Below are 18395 nucleotides of genomic sequence, written 5' to 3'. Positions count from 1 at the left end.
AGGCTGGGGGAACACAGCAAGGCAGGCAGCATCAGGGGGGACAGGCAGGAGGCTGGAGGAACACAGCAAGGCAGGCAGCATCAGGAGGGACAGGCAGGAGGCTGGGAGAACACAACAAGGCAGGCAGCATTGGGGGGACAGGCAGGAGGCTGGGGGAACACAGCAAGGCAGGCAGCATCAGGAGGGACAGGCAGGAGGCTGGGAGAACACAGCAAGGCAGGCAGCATCAGGAGGGACAGGCAGGAGGCTGGGGGAACACAGCAAGGCAGGCAGCATCAGGAGGGACAGGCAGGAGGCTGGGGAACACAGCAAGGCAGGCAGCACCAGGAGGGACAGGCAGGAGGCTGGAGGAACACAGCAAGGCAGGCAGCATCAGGAGGGACAGGCAGGAGGCTGGGGGAACACAGCAAGGCAGGCAGCATCAGGAGGAACAGGCAGGAGGCTGGGAGAACACAGCAAGGCAGGCAGCATCAGGAGGGACAGGCAGGAGGCTGGGGGAACACAGCAAGGCAGGCAGCATTGGGGGGACAGGCAGGAGGCTGGGGGTACACAGCAAGGCAGGCAGCATCAGGAGGGACAGGCAGGAGGCTGGGAGAACACAGCAAGGCAGGCAGCATCAGGAGGGACAGGCAGGAGGCTGGGGGAACACAGCAAGGCAGGCAGCATCAGGAGGGACAGGCAGGAGGCTGGGGGAACACAGCAAGGCAGGCAGCACCAGGAGGGACAGGCAGGAGGCTGGGGGAACACAGCAAGGCAGGCAGCATCAGGAGGGACAGGCAGGAGGCTGGAGGAACACAGCAAGGCAGGCAGCACCAGGAGGGACAGGCAGGAGGCTGGGGGAACACAGCAAGGCAGGCAGCATCAGGAGGGACAGGCAGGAGGCTGGAGAACATAGCAAGGCAGGCAGCACCAGGGCGGACAGGCAGGGGGCTGGGGGAACACAGCAAGGCAGGCAGCACCAGGGCGGACAGGCAGGGGGCTGGGGGAACACAGCAAGGCAGGCAGCACCAGGAGGGACAGGCAAGAGGCTGGAGGGGCACAGCAAACCAGGCTGGAAAAGTACAACCGGTCAGGCAGTATCCAAGGAGCAGGACAGTCGACATTTTGGGCATAAGCCCTTCATTGGATTCTATCGAGATGTGGAGGAGCCAATTTTGAACTGGGATGTACAAATCCAAAAATCACACATCTCCAGGTTATAGTCCAACAGGTTGTTCTGGAAGCACAGGCTTTCACAATAGGATTTGATCATGTTCGGGAATCACGGTATCAATGTTATCGGTCAAATATAAGGAGCCAATTTCTGAAGAATTTTCTAACCGTTGTATTTGAGTGATTAGGAGACGTTGACAAACCTCCAAAGGGCAACTGACTTGCAATTGAGAAGAAATCTCGCAAAGCGCATCGAAGTCATGACTCATTTCGGCTTGACACGTGGTCAGGAAGTTCGAGTGTAGTTTAAAATAAACTAGATCTGCTTTTCGATTCAATTTACACTTCTCAACTCCCTGCATCGGAGACCACCACGGCATTCTCATGGACAACCCAACAGAGCAGTCACTGTTTGAGAGTACATCGGTGAGGAAGTTTTCTCAAATTTCATTTGTTTGGACAATTGCTTTTGCCTTAACAGGACGGTAATGAGTTGGATTGATTTATTAATATTTCTCAGGGTCCTCACTAAGTTGGCATTGAACGCATCTGTGAGTTAAAATGATTTCACCGGCGGCTACGAATATTTTAAAAATTGATTGGATGACATTCTAAGAAAGGAGCTCAGGAATCGTCCCAATCCTTGCATTTGTGCAATAGATGGAGCAGTGTTGTTTGTAAGGGAATTGTTACCCTAAAGTTATTCCTGCACACATTATGACTCATACTTTGTAGAGTTTGTGGTGTGGTCTAGTATCTGTTTGAGGAGACCCAGTTCTTGAGCACGGGGGGATTCAAATAATTGTCGAAATTGTTCAGAGCTCAGGAGGAGACCCCCTTCAGCGTGCTGTACCGGTGCAGGATCTGACATTTGTTCCAATGTGTCCCTCATTCCTGTAACTATTTCCCTGATTTTGCACCTGTCCTCCCCACCAACTTCATTCTTTGGAAGGTTTTTGAGCAAGTACACCCTTTCAGGGCAGTACGTCCCAGAGCACAACTTCATAGCATCCCTACTGTGTGGAAACAGGCCATTCGGCCCGACACGTCCACACCAACCCCTTGGGGGCGTAACCCACCCAGACTCATTCCCCTTCCCCCTTTGCTCTACAGTTACCTCTGACTAATGCACCTAAGCTGCACACTATGGGACAATTTAGCATGGCCAATCCACCCTAACCTGCACATCCCTGGGCACTATGGGACAATTTAGCATGGCCAATCCACCCTAACCTGCACATCCCTGGGCACTATGGGACAATTTAGCACGGCCAATCCACCCTAACCTGCACATCCCTGGGCACTATGGGACAATTTAGCATGGCCAATCCACCCTAACCTGCACATCCCTGGGCACTATGGGACAATTTAGCATGGCCAATCCACCCTAACCTGCACATCCCTGGGCACTATGGGACAATTTAGCACGGCCAATCCACCCTAACCTGCACATCCCTGGGCACTATGGGACAATTTAGCATGGCCAATCCACCCTAACCTGCACATCCCTGGGCACTATGGGACAATTTAGCATGGCCAATCCACCCTAACCTGCACATCCCTGGACACTATGGGACAATTTCCCATGGCCAATCCACCCTAACCTGCACATCCCTGGGCACTATGGGACAATTTAGCATGGCCAATCCACCCTAACCTGCACATCCCTGGACACTATGGGACAATTTAGCATGGCCAATCCACCCTAACCTGCACATCCCTGGGCATTATGGGACAATTTAGCATGGCCAATCCACCCTAACCTGCACATCCCTGGGCATTATGGGACAATTTAGCATGGCCAATCCACCCTAACCTGCACATCCCTGGGACACTATGGGACAATTTAGCATGGCCAATCCACCCTAACCTGCACATCCCTGGGCACTATGGGACAGTTTAGCATGGCCAATCCACCCTAACCTACACATCCCTGGGCACTATGGGACAATTTAGCATGGCCAATCCACCCTAACCTGCACATCCCTGGGACACTATGGGACAATTTAGCATGGCCAATCCACCCTAACCTGCACATCCCTGGGCACTATGGGACAGTTTAGCATGGCCAATCCACCCTAACCTGCACATCCCTGGACACTATGGGACAATTTAGCATGGCCAATCCACCCTAACCTGCACATCCCTGGGCACTATGGGACAATTTAGCATGGCCAATCCACCCTAACCTACACATCCCTGGACACTATGGGACAATTTCCCATGGCCAATCCACCCTAACCTGCACATCCCTGGGCACTATGGGACAATTTAGCATGGCCAATCCACCCTAACCTACACATCCCTGGGCATTATGGGACAATTTAGCATGGCCAATCCACCCTAACCTGCACATCCCTGGGCTCTATGGGACAATTTCCCATGGCCAATCCACCCTAACCTGCACATCCCTGGACACTATGGGACAATTTCCCATGGCCAATCCACCCTAACCTGCACATCCCTGGGCACTATGGGACAATTTAGCATGGCCAATCCACCCTAACCTGCACATCCCTGGGCACTATGGGACAATTTAGCATGGCCAATCCACCCTAACCTGCACATCCCTGGGCACTATGGGACAATTTCCCATGGCCAATCCACCCTAACCTGCACATCCCTGGGCACTATGGGACAATTTAGCATGGCCAATCCACCCTAACCTGCACATCCCTGGACACTATGGGACAATTTCCCATGGCCAATCCACCCTAACCTGCACATCCCTGGGCACTATGGGACAATTTAGCATGGCCAATCCACCCTAACCTGCACATCCCTGGGCACTATGGGACAATTTAGCATGGCCAATCCACCCTAACTTGTGCATTTTTGGACAGTGGGAGGAAACCGGAGCACCCAGAGTGAACCCACACAGACACGGGGAGAATGTGCAAACTCCACACAGACAGTCGCCTGAGGCTGGAATCGAACCTGGGACCCTGGTGCTGTGAGGTAGCAGTGCTAACTGCTGTGCCACCGTACCGTGCAAGCTCTGCGTCTCTCTATTCCCCACCTCTGGTCCTTTGCCCAATTCTTGCCGACCTGTGTCCCTCTGGTGCCTGATTCTCCTGCCTCTGGAGAACAGGGGCTCCCACATAGGCTATACCCTACCCCATCGAAATAACAGCCCTTTATCGCAGCACCCACACTGCTTTCAGAGGTGCAGAACTTAACAAGCTCCAAGACTAACTCCCAGAGGTAGGGAGGGGGTGTGGAGGCTGGAGGGGGTTTCAGAGATAGGGAGGGGGTGTAGGGGCTGGAGGGGGTTACAGAGATAGGGAGGGGTGTAGGGGCTGGAGGGGGTTACAGAGATAGGGAGGGAGTGGAGGGGCTGGAGGGTGTTACAGAGATAGGGAGGGGGTGTAGGGGCTGGAGGGGGTTACAGAGATAGGGAGGGGGTGTAGGGGCTGGAGGGGGTTACAGAGATAGGGAGGGGGTGTAGGGGCTGGAGGCGATTACAGAGATAGGGAGGGGTGTAGGGGCTGGAGGGGGTTACAGAGATAGGGAGGGAGTGGAGGGGCTGGAGGGTGTTACAGAGATAGGGAGGGGGTGTAGGGGCTGGAGGGGGTTACAGAGATAGGGAGAGAGTGTAGGGGCTGGAAGGGGTTACAGAGATAGGGAGGGGGTGTACGGGCTGGAGGGGATTACAGAGATAGGGAGGGGGTGTAGCGGCTGGAGGGGGTTACAGAGATAGGGAGGGGGTGTAGGTGCTGGAGGGGGTTACAGAGATAGGGAGGGGGTGTAGGGGCTGGAGGGGGTTACAGAGATAGGGAGGGGGTGTAGGGGCTGGAGGGGGTTACAGAGATAGGGAGGGGGTGTAGGGGCTGGAGGCGATTACAGAGATAGGGAGGGGTGTAGGGGCTGGAGGGGGTTACAGAGATAGGGAGGGGGTGTGGAGGCTGGAGGGGGTTTCAGAGATAGGGAGGGGGTGTAGGGGCTGGAGGGGGTTACAGAGATAGGGAGGGGGTGTAGGGGCTGGAGGGGGTTACAGAGATAGGGAGGGGGTGTAGGGGCTGGAGGGGGTTACAGAGATAGGGAGGGGGTGTAGGGGCTGGAGGCGATTACAGAGATAGGGAGGGGTGTAGGGGCTGGAGGGGGTTACAGAGATAGGGAGGGAGTGGAGGGGCTGGAGGGTGTTACAGAGATAGGGAGGGGGTGTAGGGGCTGGAGGGGGTTACAGAGATAGGGAGAGAGTGTAGGGGCTGGAAGGGGTTACAGAGATAGGGAGGGGGTGTACGGGCTGGAGGGGGTTACAGAGATAGGGAGGGGGTGTAGCGGCTGGAGGGGGTTACAGAGATAGGGAGGGGGTGTAGGGGCTGGAGGGGGTTACAGAGATAGGGAGGGGGTGTAGGGGCTGGAGGGGGTTACAGAGATAGGGAGGGGGTGTAGGGGATGGAGGGTGTTACAGAGATAGGGAGGGGGGTGTAGGGGCTGGAGGGGGTTACAGAGATAGGGAGGGGGTGTAGGTGCTGGAGGGGGTTACAGAGATAGGGAGAGGGTGTAGGGGCTGGAGGGTGTTACACAGATAGGGAGAGGGTGTAGCGGCTGGAGGGGATTACAGAATTAGGGAGGGGGTGTAGGGACTGGAGGGGGTTACAGAGATAGGGAGGGGGTGTAGGGGCTGGAGGGGGTTACAGGGATGGGAAGGGTTAAACAATTGTGTGTTTGTGTGTGTGTGAGAGAGAGTGTATGTGTGAGTGAGTGTGTGTGTGAGTGTGTGTGTGCGTCTATGTGAGTGTATGTGTGTGTGTGTGTCTGAGTGTGTGTGTGTGCGTGCGTGTGTTTGTGTGCGTGCGTGCATGTGTGTATGAGTGTGTGTGCTGTGTGTGTGTGTGTGCGTGTGTGTATGTGTGTGGAAGTGTGTGTGTGTGTGCGTCTGTGTGAGTGTGCATGTGTGTGCGTGAGTGTGTGTGTGTGTCTGTGTGAGTGTGCGTGTGTGTGCGTGAGTGTGTGCGTCTGTGTGTGTGTGTGTGTGCATGTGTGTGTGTCTGTGTGCGTGCATGTGAGTGTGTGTGTGAGAGAGTGAAGATGATGGGACAATACTGAGTCATGCTCATCCTTTGGACTTCTATACTTAGCTGCACAGATGTTCTGGACTGAACTGTGTGTTCTGTACAGTGTGAAGAAATACCCTCTCCCTGTGTTAAATTTGGGTTGTTTGAAAGGCGGGGGAAGGGAGGGGGCATTGGGAACGGTGAATCCACAGTACAGATGCATCCTCCCAGCTGTCAGTTAGATATTCTCCAAATCCTGCGCCTGAGCCCTCAGCGTTTCCTGCCGTGCTCAGGCAGAGAGAATGCACCTTCATGTTTGTGATGAGGAATTGGTGAGGGAGTGGTCAAACAGGAGGGAGGACCAAACTTGTTGCTGACGCTGCACATCAGGAGAGTGCAGGCTCACCCTGACCTGTTCTCAGGACAGCAGGAAGTCAGTGGTGGGGTTTTCTCTCTATTGATGAAAGGACCATCAGGGGGAACAGCTGCGGGTGAGAGTGGAGATCCGGGAGAGAGATTAGCAGAAACAGCAAGGGCGAGAGAAAAGGAGGAGGTGAGAGGACATTAAAACAACAGGAGATGTGGCGAGAGAAGGTGTGATTGATCATTATCACCCACACTGACTTTCTGATGACCCGGTATTGAGTCCCGAAGGCTGTGTGTCACTGGGCAAGATGGCTTTTGTCAGATGCTATATTTTGATAAAACAAACCCGGGAAGGACTTAGACAGTTCAGGGTGGTGCCCCAGGGAGTGTTTTTGAAGAGAGAGAGACCGAGGGTTGCATGTCCACGGAATCACAGTTAGACAGTCGGGTCATGAAGGGGTCTTCATGCTGGCCTTCAACGTTCAGACCTTTCAGTAACGGAGTTGGGGATGGCATGTTGAGGTCGGACAGGACATTGGAGAGGCCTCTGAGAGTCACACTTCACCTCTTCAAAGGTGTAGAGTCTGGAGGGGGGTTACAGAGATAGGGAGGGGGTGTAGCGTCTGGAGGGGGTTACAGAGATAGGGAGGGGGTGTAGGGGCTGGAGGGGGTTACAGAGATAGGGAGGGGGTGTAGCGTCTGGAGGGGGGTTACAGAGATAGGGAGGGGGTGTAGGGGCTGGAGGGGATTACAGAGATAGGGAGGGGGTGTAGGGGCTGGAGGGGGTTACAGAGATAGGGAGGGGGTGTAGGGGCTGGAGGGGGTTACAGAGATAGGGAGGGGGTGTAGGGGCTGGAGGGGGTTACAGAGATAGGGGAGGGGGTGTAGGGGCTGGAGGGGGTTACAGAGATAGGGAGGGGGTGTAGGGGCTGGAGGGGGTTACAGAGATAGGGAGGGGGTGTAGGGGCTGCAGGGGGTTACAGAGATAGGGAGGAGGTGTAGGGGCTGGAGGAGGTTACAGAGATAGGGGAGGGGGTGTAGGGGCTGGAGGGGGTTACAGAGATAGGGAGGGGGTGTAGGGGCTGGAGGGGGTTACAGAGATAGGGAGGGGATGTAGGGGCTGGAGGGGGTTACAGAGATAGGGAGGAGGTGTAGGGGTGGTGTGGGATTGGAGACATTGTCTGCCCCAGTCCTGTAGAAGGATTACACTTGAAATGTCAATTTCTCCACCTCCTGATGCTGCCTGCCTTGCTGTGTTCTCCCAGCCTCCTGCCTGTCTATTTGAGAGACATACAGCATGGAAACTGACCCTTCACTCCAACTTGTCCATGCTGTCTAGATATCCTATATAAGTCCCATTTGCCAGCACCCGGCCCATATCCCTCCAAACCCTTCCTATTCATGTCCCCATCCAGATGCCTTTTAAATGCTGACATTGTACCAGCCTCCACCACTTCCTCTGGCAGCTCATTCCATACACGTACCACCCTCTGTGTGAAAACGTTGCCCCTTCGGTCCCTTTTATATCTTTCCCCTCTCACCCTAAAATTATGCCCCTCTAGTCCTAGACTCCCCCAGCCCAGGGAAAAGACCTTGGCTATTTTACCGTGCAGAGTCCAGTGTCCACTTCTGGTCACCCAGCTACAGGAAGGATATTACTCAGATGGAGAGGATTCAGAAAGCGCCAGGGACCCAGGTTCGATTCCAGCCTGGGGCAACTGTCTCTGTGGAGCTTGCACATTCTTCCCCATGTCTGCGTGGGTTTCTTCCGGGTGCTCCGGTTTCCCCCCAAAATCCAAAGATGTGTAGATTAGGGTGGAATGGCCATGCTAAATTGTCCCATAGTGCCCAGGGATGTGCAGGTTAGGGTGGATTGGCCATGCTAAATTGTCCCATAGTGCCCAGGGATGTTTAAGTTAGGTGCATTAGTCAGGGTTTAATATAGAATTAGGGAATGGTTCTGGGTGAGTTCCTCTTCGGAGGGTCAGCGTGGGGTGTATGGGCTGTTTCCATACTGTCGGGAATCTAATCTGATCGATGTTCCTCATGAAGATAAACTGGGTCGTCCGATACTGGGGCTGCCTGGTTACCTGTGGAATCTTGCTGTGCGCTCTTTCGAGCGCGCTGTTAGCACCTCACTGCCCCGGACCATGCGTATTTCCCCCTCTGGAGCCCTCCTTTCCAGTTGTGGTGACAGGAAGGATACAGCAAGCTGGAGAGGGTGCAGACGAGATTTGCCAGGAGCAGCTGGTTTAAGTTATAAGCTGCGAAAGGCTGAGACTATTTTCCCTGGAACCTCAGAGGCTGAGGTGTGAACAGCAACCCAGCGTTCGCAAACGACAGAGTCGTGGGCAGGTGCTACAGAAATGTAAATGCAATGGGACTGCTTTGTAAATTTCTAAGAACTGAATCTCAGTTCCTAGTAGGTTCATTTGCAAAGCGAAGTACTCTGTACTCTGCTGATACATTTACGGTCCACTGTCTCAGGTTCTTGGCATGAAATCGTCAACAGCTTAAATGTTCCATGACTGCGCACATTCAGTGGCATTTCAGATTCTGTTTCTCAGGTGAACTTTGTCCGAGGGACGTTGGTGATAATTTCAGATGCTCAGCAAACATCGACATCTGCCCACACATTGCCACCTGACTCAGCACCTCAATTCCGATGACACGTTAACGCTTTCTGATCCAGTCAGACATGGCGGACAGAAATTGCTGTTGACCAAAATTTGTAACGTTCCAGAAGATATTGGGACCCACAGCCTACAGCGCGAGAGGAGAAAAGCAAGCCATGAGATGGAGCAGAGGCAGAGGGGTTTGGGGAGGGAGGTACTGAGCTCAGTAGCACCACCCCTTGCATGGGTGTAGAGGCTGGAGGGGGTTACAGAGATAGGGAGGGGGTGTAGGGGCTGGAGGGGGTTACAGAGATAGGGAGGGGGTGTAGAGGCTGGAGGGGGTTACAGAGATAGGGAGGGGGTGTAGGGGCTGGAGGGGGTTACAGAGATAGGGAGGGGGTGTAGAGGCTGGAGGGGGTTACAGAGATAGGGAGGGGGGTGTAGGGGCTGGAGGGGGTTACAGAGATAGGGAGGGGGTGTAGGGGCTGGAGGGGGTTACAGAGATAGGGAGGGGTTGTAGGGGCTGGAGGGGGTTACAGAGATAGGGAGGGGGTGTAGGGGCTGGAGGGGGTTACAGAGATAGGGAGGGGTTGTAGGGGCTGGAGGGGGTTACAGAGATAGGGAGGGGGTGTAGGGGCTGGAGGGGGTTACAGAGATAGGGAGGGGTGTAGGGGCTGGAGGGGGTTACAGAGATAGGGAGGGGTTGTAGGGGCTGGAGGGGGTTACAGAGATAGGGAGGGGGGTGTAGGGGCTGGAGGGGGTTACAGAGATAGGGAGGGGGGTGTAGGGGCTGGAGGGGGTTACAGAGATAGGGAGGGGGTGTAGGGGCTGGAGGGGGTTACAGAGATAGGGAGGGGGTGTAGGGGCTGGAGGGGGTTACAGAGATAGGGAGGGGTGTAGGGGCTGGAGGGGGTTACAGAGATAGGGAGGGGGTGTAGGGGCTGGAGGGGGTTACAGAGATAGGGAGGGGTGTAGGGGCTGGAGGGGGTTACAGAGATAGGGAGGGGGTGTAGGGGCTGGAGGGGGTTACAGAGATAGGGAGGGGGTGTAGAGGCTGGAGGGGGTTACAGAGATAGGGAGGGGGTGTAGGGGCTGGAGGGGGTTACAGAGATAAGGAGGGGGGCGTAGTGGCTGGAGGGGGTTACAGAGATAGGGAGGGGGTGTAGGGGATGGAGGGGGTTACAGAGATAGGGAGGGGGTGTAGGGGCTGGAGGGGGTTACAGAGATAGGGAGGGGGTGTAGGGGCTGGAGGGGGTTACAGAGATAGGGAGGGGGTGTAGGGGCTGGAGGAATTACAGAGATAGGGAGGGAGTGTAGGGGCTGGAGGAGGTTACAGAGATAGGGAGGGGGTGTAGGGGCTGGCGGAGGTTACAGAGATAGGGAGGGGGTGTTAGGGGCTGGAGGAGGGTTATAGAGATAGGGAGGGGGTGTAGGGGCTGGAGGGGGTTACAGAGATAGGGAGGGGTGTAGGGGCTGGAGGGGGTTACAGAGATAAGGAGGGGGGCGTAGTGGCTGGAGGGGGTTACAGAGATAGGGAGGGGGTGTTAGGGGCTGGAGGAGGGTTATAGAGATAGGGAGGGGGTGTAGGGGCTGGTGGAGGTTACAGAGATAGGGAGGGGGTGTAGGGGCTGGAGGAGGGTTACAGAGATAGGGATGGGGTGTAGGGGCTGGCGGAGGTTACAGAGATAGGGAGGGGGTGTTAGGGGCTGGAGGAGGGTTATAGAGATAGGGAGGGGGTGTAGGGGCTGGAGGGGGTTACAGAGATAGGGAGGGGTGTAGGGGCTGGAGGGGGTTACAGAGATAAGGAGGGGGGCGTAGTGGCTGGAGGGGGTTACAGAGATAGGGAGGGGGTGTAGGGGATGGAGGGGGTTACAGAGATAGGGAGGGGGTGTAGGGGCTGGAGGGGGTTACAGAGATAGGGAGGGGGTGTAGGGGCTGGAGGGGGTTACAGAGATAGGGCGGGGGTGTAGGGGCTGGAGGAATTACAGAGATAGGGAGGGAGTGTAGGGGCTGGAGGAGGTTACAGAGATAGGGAGGGGGTGTAGGGGCTGGAGGAGGTTACAGAGATAGGGAGGGGTGTAGGGGCTGGAAGGGGTTACAGGGATAGGGAGGGGTGTAGGGGCTGGAAGGGGTTACAGAGATAGGGAGGGGTGTAGGGGCTGGAGGGGGTTACAGAGATAGGGAGCTGGAGGAGTTACAGAGATAGGGAGGGGGGTAGAGGCTGGAGGAGGTTACAGAGATAGGGAGGGGGTGTAGGGGCTGGAGGGGTTACAGAGATAGGGAGGGAGTGTAGGGGCTGGAGGGGGTTTACAGAGATTGGGAGGAGTGTAGGGGGTTATAGAGATCGGGAGGGGGTATAGGGGCTGGAGGGGGTTACAGAGATAGGGAGGGGGTGTTGGGGCTGGAGGGGGTTACAGAGATAGGGAGGGGGTGTAGAGGCTGGAGTGGGTTACTGAGATAGGGAGGGGGTGTAGGGGCTGGAGGGGGTTACAGAGATAGGGAGGGGGTGTAGAGGCTGGAGGGGTTTACAGAGATAGGGAGGGGGTGTAGGGGCTGGAGGGGGTTACAGAGATAGGGAGGGGGTGTAGAGGCTGGAGTGGGTTACAGAGATAGGGAGGGGATGTAGGGGCTGGAGGGGGTTACAGAGATAGGGAGGGGGTGTAGGGGCTGGAGGGGGTTACAGAGATAGGGAGGGGGTGTAGGGGCTGGAGTGGGTTACTGAGTTAGGGAGGGGGTGTAGGTAACAGAAGATGGCTACCGGTCCTGTATTGCTATCTGTCAGAGTACATCACCGTTTAATGGATTTGGTGTCTCCCCCTCCATGCTGCGTTTACATTGTGTTAACCCTCAGGTGAAGACTGTGTGTGTGCAGGAATAGTGAGCTGCTAAATTACTGGCGCTCCCTGTGTGCTCGCACCGTGATGATGGTGATATGAGATCCCCATCTCTGCATCTAGACCTTTGACTGACTTTCATTAATATTGCTTCCATTCATCAGCACTGAGTCTGCCCTTCCTACTGTCCATTGTCTGTGCTGCAGATACCACTCCAGCCTCTTTCGTCAGCTGCTTGACCCTGAACACAGGCTTGGGCCACCTCAGTCAGGGCCGAAACACCTGTCTGCACCCCTCGCTGTTAATTCTAGCTCTCTCTGTCTGCATCTGGAACCTGTCTTCACAGTCCCACTGCACTCTAACACCAGATTACCTGCTCCTGTGTGAGATGTCCCAATGAATTTCCCCAACTTTCTTCTGAAAGTGAGCGATTGCCCACATGGAACTGAGCTCCTGGCCAACTCCTCTAAATTAAGAAAGATAACGTCCTCCCTGAAATTTATACCCAACAGAATATGATTTGCGATTCAATGAAGGAATGAAGCTCTGACCCTCTGACAGTGTGGTGTTCCCTCAGCACTGACCCTCCGACAGTGCGACACTCCCTCAGCACTGACCCTCCTACAGTGCGGCGCTCCCTCAGCACTGACCCTCCGACAGTGTGGCGCTCCCTCAGCACTGACCCTCCGACAGTGCGGCGCTCCCTCAGCACTGACCCTCCGACAGTGCCCACTCCCTCCGCACTGACCCTCCGACAGTGCCCACTCCCTCAGCACTGACCCTCCGACAGTGCGGCGCTCCCTCAGCACTGACCCTCCGACAGTGCGGCGCTCCCTCAGCACTGACCCTCCGACAGTGCAGCACTCCCTCAGCACTGACCCTCTGACAGTGCGGCGCTGCCTCAGCACTGACCATCTGACAGTGCAGCACTCCCTCAGCACTGACCCTCCAACAGTGCGGCGCTCCCTCAGCACTGACCATCTGACAGTGCGGCACTCCCTCAGCACTGACCCTCCGACAGTGCGGCCCTCCCTCAGCACTGACCCTCCGACAGTCCGGCGCTCCCTCAGCACTGACCCTCCAACAGTGCGGTACTCCCTCAGCACTGACTCTCCGACAGTGCGGCGCTCCCTCAGCACTGACCCTCCGACAGCACGGCACTCCCTCAGCACTGACCCTCTGACAGTGCAGCGCTCCCTCAGCACTGACCCTCCGACAGTGCGGCACTCCCTCAGCACTGACCCTCCAACAACGCGGCACTCCCTCAGCACTGACCCTCCGACAGCGCGGCACCCCCTCAGCACTGACCCTCCGACAGTGCGGCTCTCCCTCAGCATTGACCCTCCGACAGTGCGGCACTCCCTCAGCACTGACCCTCCGACAGTGCGGCGCTCCCTCATCACTGACCCTCCGACAGTGCGGCGCACCCTCATCACTGACCCTCCGACAGTGCGGCACTCCCTCAGCACTGACCCTCCGACAGTGCAGCACTCCCTCAGCACTGACCCTCTGACAGTGCGGCACTCCCTCAGCACTGACCCTCTGACAGTGTGGCACTCCTTTAGCACTGACCCTCCGACAGTGCGGCGCTCCCTCAGCATTGACCCTCCGACAGTGCGGCGCTCCCTCAGCACTGACCCTCCGACAGTGCGGCGCTCCCTCAGCACTGACCCTCCGACAGTGCGGCGCTCCCTCAGCACTGACCCTCTGACAGTGCGGCACTCCCTCAGCACTGACCCTCTGACAGTGCAGCGCTCCCTCAGCACTGACCCTCCGACAGTGCAGCACTCCCTCAGCACTGACCCTCCGACAGTGCGGCAGTCCCCAGGGATTGAAGTGTGATAGTTACTCAAGATTTTGTCATCATGTGTCATCAGATTGCCTGTTTCGGTATTTCCTGCCTGTGTTTGTTGTCTTAAAAGTACTCAGGTTTTATCCAGCATTTGTTTGAGTACAGTTCATGAGGAGAGAGACAGGGAGAATCGCTCCCATTGGAGCAGAGGGATGTTAATGGGAAGGTTGGGTGAATGCGTTTGGAATCTTCCTGGGGACATTTATTGAGTCGATGAGGGTGACACTGTTCCCAGGGCCTGGACGCTCCATCACCAGAGGGACACAGATTGGAGGGAATCGGGAAAAGTACTCAAGGAGGTGAGGGGTGTCGGAGAATTTGTTTCTGACTGTGGAAATGGGGGATATCCTGGAAAAGGGAGAGAAGTGAATGATGTGGGAAGTGTTGGGGGGAGTGAGAGAACTGCTTGGAGAAATCTTCCACAGAGCTCTTGCACAAACCCTCAGCCTTCTCTGCGTTTCCCCCAGACTGTGTAATCCAATTGCACTGTCGGTTGTTGCTCAGGGTTCAGACTGAAATCAGAGCAGATGACATTTTGCTAAATCTCTGGGTGCCAGTGACAGAGGCATCACTGAACAGTAAACGTGTGTGTGAGATAGAGTGTGTGCGTGCAAGAGAGAGTGTGTGTGTGTGACAGTGTGTGTGTGTGTGTGTGTAAGTGTCTGTGTCTCTGTGTGTGTGTATCTCTGTGCATATGTGTGTGTGTCTGTGTGTGTGTGTCTGTGTCTCTCTGTGCGTGCGTGTGTGAGTGTCTGTGTGCGTGCGTGTGTGAGTGCCTCTGTGTGTGTGTGAGTGTGTTGTTGAAATCCAAAGCCAGCTAATTTTCCATGACAATATCTCATCACTCTTCAGAAACCCCCCCCACTGAAATACAGAAGTGGATTTTACTCAATAACTGATGCCTCCTCAGTTTCACTTGTCCACTTGCTTCGCAATCTCCTAACCCACACACACTCAGACATGCACATACACACTCACCCACACACACACACACACACTCACACATGCACACACACATGCACACACACACACACACTCACACACACACTCACACATGCACACACACACTCACATATACACATACACACACTCTTATGCACACAGTCATTCACACAGAAACACACACATGCACACAGTCACTCACATATACACATACACACACTCTTATGCACACAGTCATTCACACAGAAACACACACATGCACACAGTCACTCACACACAGAAACGCACACACACACACGGACACAGTCACACACATACAGGCATGCACACGCACACAGTTTCTCTCACACACACACACACACACAAATGCGCACAGTCACTCACGCGTACACAGACACACAGTCACACACACAAAGAAACGCTCACATGTGCACACATAAGCACACATGTACACAGTCACACGCACACACAAACACATATGCACACACACACACGCACACACAAACACACACACGTACACACACATACACAATCACTCACACACAGTCTCACACACAGTCACACATACAGTCACTCACACACAGTCTCACACACAGTCTCACACACACAGTTAACACACAGTCACATATACACACACTCACATATGCACACAGTCACTCACATAGTCACTTACACACAATCACACACACTCACACAGTCACTCACACACACTCTCTCACGCACACACACTCACACTGAAACACACACTCACATATTCACACTCACACACGCACACACACATCCACAGAAGGGAGGGAATTCCAGGATTTTGACGCATTTATCCCTCACAACAGAAACTGCTGGAGAAAAGCCGCAGATCTGGAAACATTGGTGGAGAGAGAAACCGAGCCCGGTGTTTCGAGTCTGGTGACCCTTCTTCAGGACACAGAGCCTGGAATCGATATGGTGACTGTGTGTCTCTCTCTCTCTCTCCACAGATGCTGCCAGACCTGCTGAGTTTCTTCAATCCTTCCTGTCTTTCTTTGTTTCCAATCTCTGGCATCTGCAGTTCTTTGCTTTTCCCATTTATCCGTACTCTCCGCTCTCTGTCGCTTAGGCAATCTTTTATCTATGCTAAAATGTTGCCCCTTATGGTGTTGTTCTTATCTGGTGGTAATCACCTTCATGTTACATCTTACTAAACATGTCTTCAGAATCTACATACAGGTCATCCCATAGATCTCCGCTATCCACTGTGAATGTTACTTTATTCAAAGTTCTCCAATTGAAGAGTTAACCATAAAATGATAAGAAACGGGAGCGGGAAGAGACCATTTGGCCCATCGAGCCTGGTGTCCCATTCCACAGGACTGCGGTCGATCCGACGTTCCTCACGGTCCCTTTCCCCCCCCGTTTCCCCGACTGCTCGGGAATCTCTCTCGGCCTTCAATATACACAAGGACCCTGCCCCTACCCCCCCCCCCACAGCTCTCTGTGGTAAGGGTGTTCCAAAGACCCACCACCCTCTGAGAGGGGGGATTCCTGCCCATCTCCGTCTGAAATTGGTGCCCCTTTATTCAGAGACGGTGCCTCCCTGGGTCCTAGCCTCTCCCATGGGGAGGGGGGGCGGGGTAACACCCTCTCAGCATTGACCCTGTCCAGCCCCCTGTTGGTTCCAGTCAGATCCCCTCTCATTCTCTCTAAACCCCCAGGGAGTAGAGTCCCAATCTGTTCAGCCTTTGCTCATGAGACTATCCCTCCCTCCCAGGGACCCCCCCTCTCTGAGCTGCCTCCAATGAAATGATATCTTTTTGTGATTTCCCTTTCACAAAACCATGATGACTCAGCCTGCTCACATTTATTCTAAACTCCTTAATAATGGAATTTGACGTCATCCCAAAGTTAGGCCCATTGATGTGATTAGTTGGCTGCTGTCTGCCATCAGGCCTTTTGTTTCGGATCAGGCTGTTAGACGTGTTTATTCCAGATCTGCTGATATCTTTCCAGAATTAAATACATTTCGGAAACACACTGGGGTCCCTGTGAGATGTAGGAGTCTGAATCGAGCTGGAGACTGGAAAGATGTAGCTCACCAAGCCCTGAGGCTTTTTCTGACCCTGGGGCCCAACAATGTTTCAAGTACCTTTCTCTCCATAACAATGATTGCTTTAAATTCATCCCTCTCGACCTATCCCTGCTTGAATTTCAATTCCCTTTGAGGAATTTTCCAAAATTCTCACCCACAAAGACAGGTGTAAAATGCCTTTTCTAACCTTCCATTCTCAGTTCTTCAGACTTTCTCTCCCTCAATGAGCTTTAGTTACTCCTTTCCCGAACAAATACTTGTAGAAACTCTTACTATCTTTTGTTAATTACTAGCACGCTTTCTCCCACATTATTCATTATCTGTTAAGGAGTCACAGAGTCAGAGCGATGTACAGCGTGGAAACAGACCCTCCCCTGACCTCTCACCAGTGTGTGCATATTGGCATTGTGCTCTATCAATTTAAATCTATTCTGGACTTCCTTATTTGGACAGAGATAATGCATTCTCATGAAAGATTTTTTTTTCCTTTTTGTGTCAAATCATTTGCTGAGTTATTAAATACTTCCTTAAAAGTCTGCCTCAGCAGATATATCCAACCTTTGCTCTACACCAATACCCTGTACTTAGTTTTAAATCATGGATTTTGTGCTTGTCCCTTTCAGATGAAAACTGAGGCCCTACTACATTGTCACCTTGTTACTCCTACATCAAGAAGTTATAGATTAATCCTGCCCCTTTGTACCTGACCCGATCCAGGTGATCCCATTCCTCTGTTGGCTGCAGGTTCCAAGAACAGGTCCCGAAACCTTTCTGTCAACTCAGTTGAGGTGGAATCATTGCTTCAGTGGGACAGTGTAGGACCGGAGCCTCAGAGGATTAGCTGCGGGAGTCTCAACTTGATTGAATCACTCTGTTGCAAGACATCCAGAGCACATTTCTTGTGCAATTCTGGTTGAGGCAATGGAGAGGAATCATCTACAAATGGTTTTCATGGGGGTCCCTGGCTGGGCCCAGTATTTATTGCCCCCCCTGTCCCTAATTGCCCCCCCTAGAGAAGGTGGGGGTGAGCTGCCTTCTTGAGCCGCTGCAGTCCATGTGCTGTGGGCAGACCCACAATGCCCCTGAGGGAGGGAATTCCCGGATTCTGACCCAGGAAGGAACGGCCGATATATTTCCAAGTCGGGAGGGTGAGGGGCTCAGAGGGGAACTTGCAGGGGGTGGTGTCCCCATGTACCTGCTGCCCCTTGTCCTTCTAGTTGGAAGTGGCCGTGGGTTTGGAAGCTGCTGCCTGAGGGTCTTTGATGAGTTTCTACAGTGGGTCTTGTAGCTGGTACACACTGCTGTTACTGAGGGTCGGTGGGGGAGGGAGGGGATGGTACACACTGCTGTTACTGAGCGTCGGTGGGGGGAGGGAGGGGATGGTACACACTGCTGTTACTGAGCGTCGGTGGGGGGAGGGAGGGGATGGTACACACTGCTGTTACTGAGTGTCGGTGGGGGGAGGGAGGGGATGGTACACACTGCTGTTACTGAGCGTCGGTGGGGGGAGGGAGGGGATGGTACACACTGCTGTTACTGAGCGTCGGTGGGTGGAGGGAGGGGATGGTA

General features: G+C 54.3%; 2 protein-coding genes across 7 annotated transcripts in view; both read left to right on the top strand.

The window, feature by feature from the left end:
* Nucleotides 1–1438: 1438 nt before the first annotated feature.
* Nucleotides 1439–18395, top strand: part of LOC122544216 (C-X-C chemokine receptor type 3-like) — a 30819-nt gene continuing 13862 nt past the window's right edge. The window contains exon 1 of one of the 5 annotated variants that reach the window (XM_087981092.1): nt 1439–1578. In XM_087981092.1, coding sequence (XP_087837218.1) covers nt 1537–1578 — 42 coding nt within the window. In that variant the 5' untranslated portion in view covers nt 1439–1536. Of the gene's footprint in view, nt 1579–6491; nt 6706–13969; nt 14119–15688; nt 15713–18395 lie in introns of those variants that run through there. The other 4 variants (XM_087981091.1, XM_087981094.1, XM_087981093.1 and 1 more) reach the window with 4 other exon arrangements.
* Nucleotides 4024–18395, top strand: part of LOC122544217 (C-X-C chemokine receptor type 3-like) — a 33172-nt gene continuing 18800 nt past the window's right edge. Inside the window, exon 1 of one of the 2 annotated variants that reach the window (XM_087981095.1) lies at nt 4024–4110. In XM_087981095.1, the coding sequence (XP_087837221.1) occupies nt 4045–4110 (66 nt within the window). In that variant the 5' untranslated portion in view covers nt 4024–4044. Of the gene's footprint in view, nt 4111–15688; nt 15707–18395 lie in introns of those variants that run through there. The other variant, XM_043683292.2, reaches the window with a different exon arrangement.

Source organism: Chiloscyllium plagiosum, unplaced genomic scaffold (assembly GCF_037043375.1).
Source record: "Chiloscyllium plagiosum isolate Xiang-an unplaced genomic scaffold, Cpla_swu_hap1 HiC_scaffold_38, whole genome shotgun sequence".
NCBI lineage: Eukaryota > Metazoa > Chordata > Chondrichthyes > Orectolobiformes > Hemiscylliidae > Chiloscyllium > Chiloscyllium plagiosum.
Note: the sequence above shows the minus strand (reverse complement) of the source record. Positions and strands in the feature narration are given on the sequence as shown.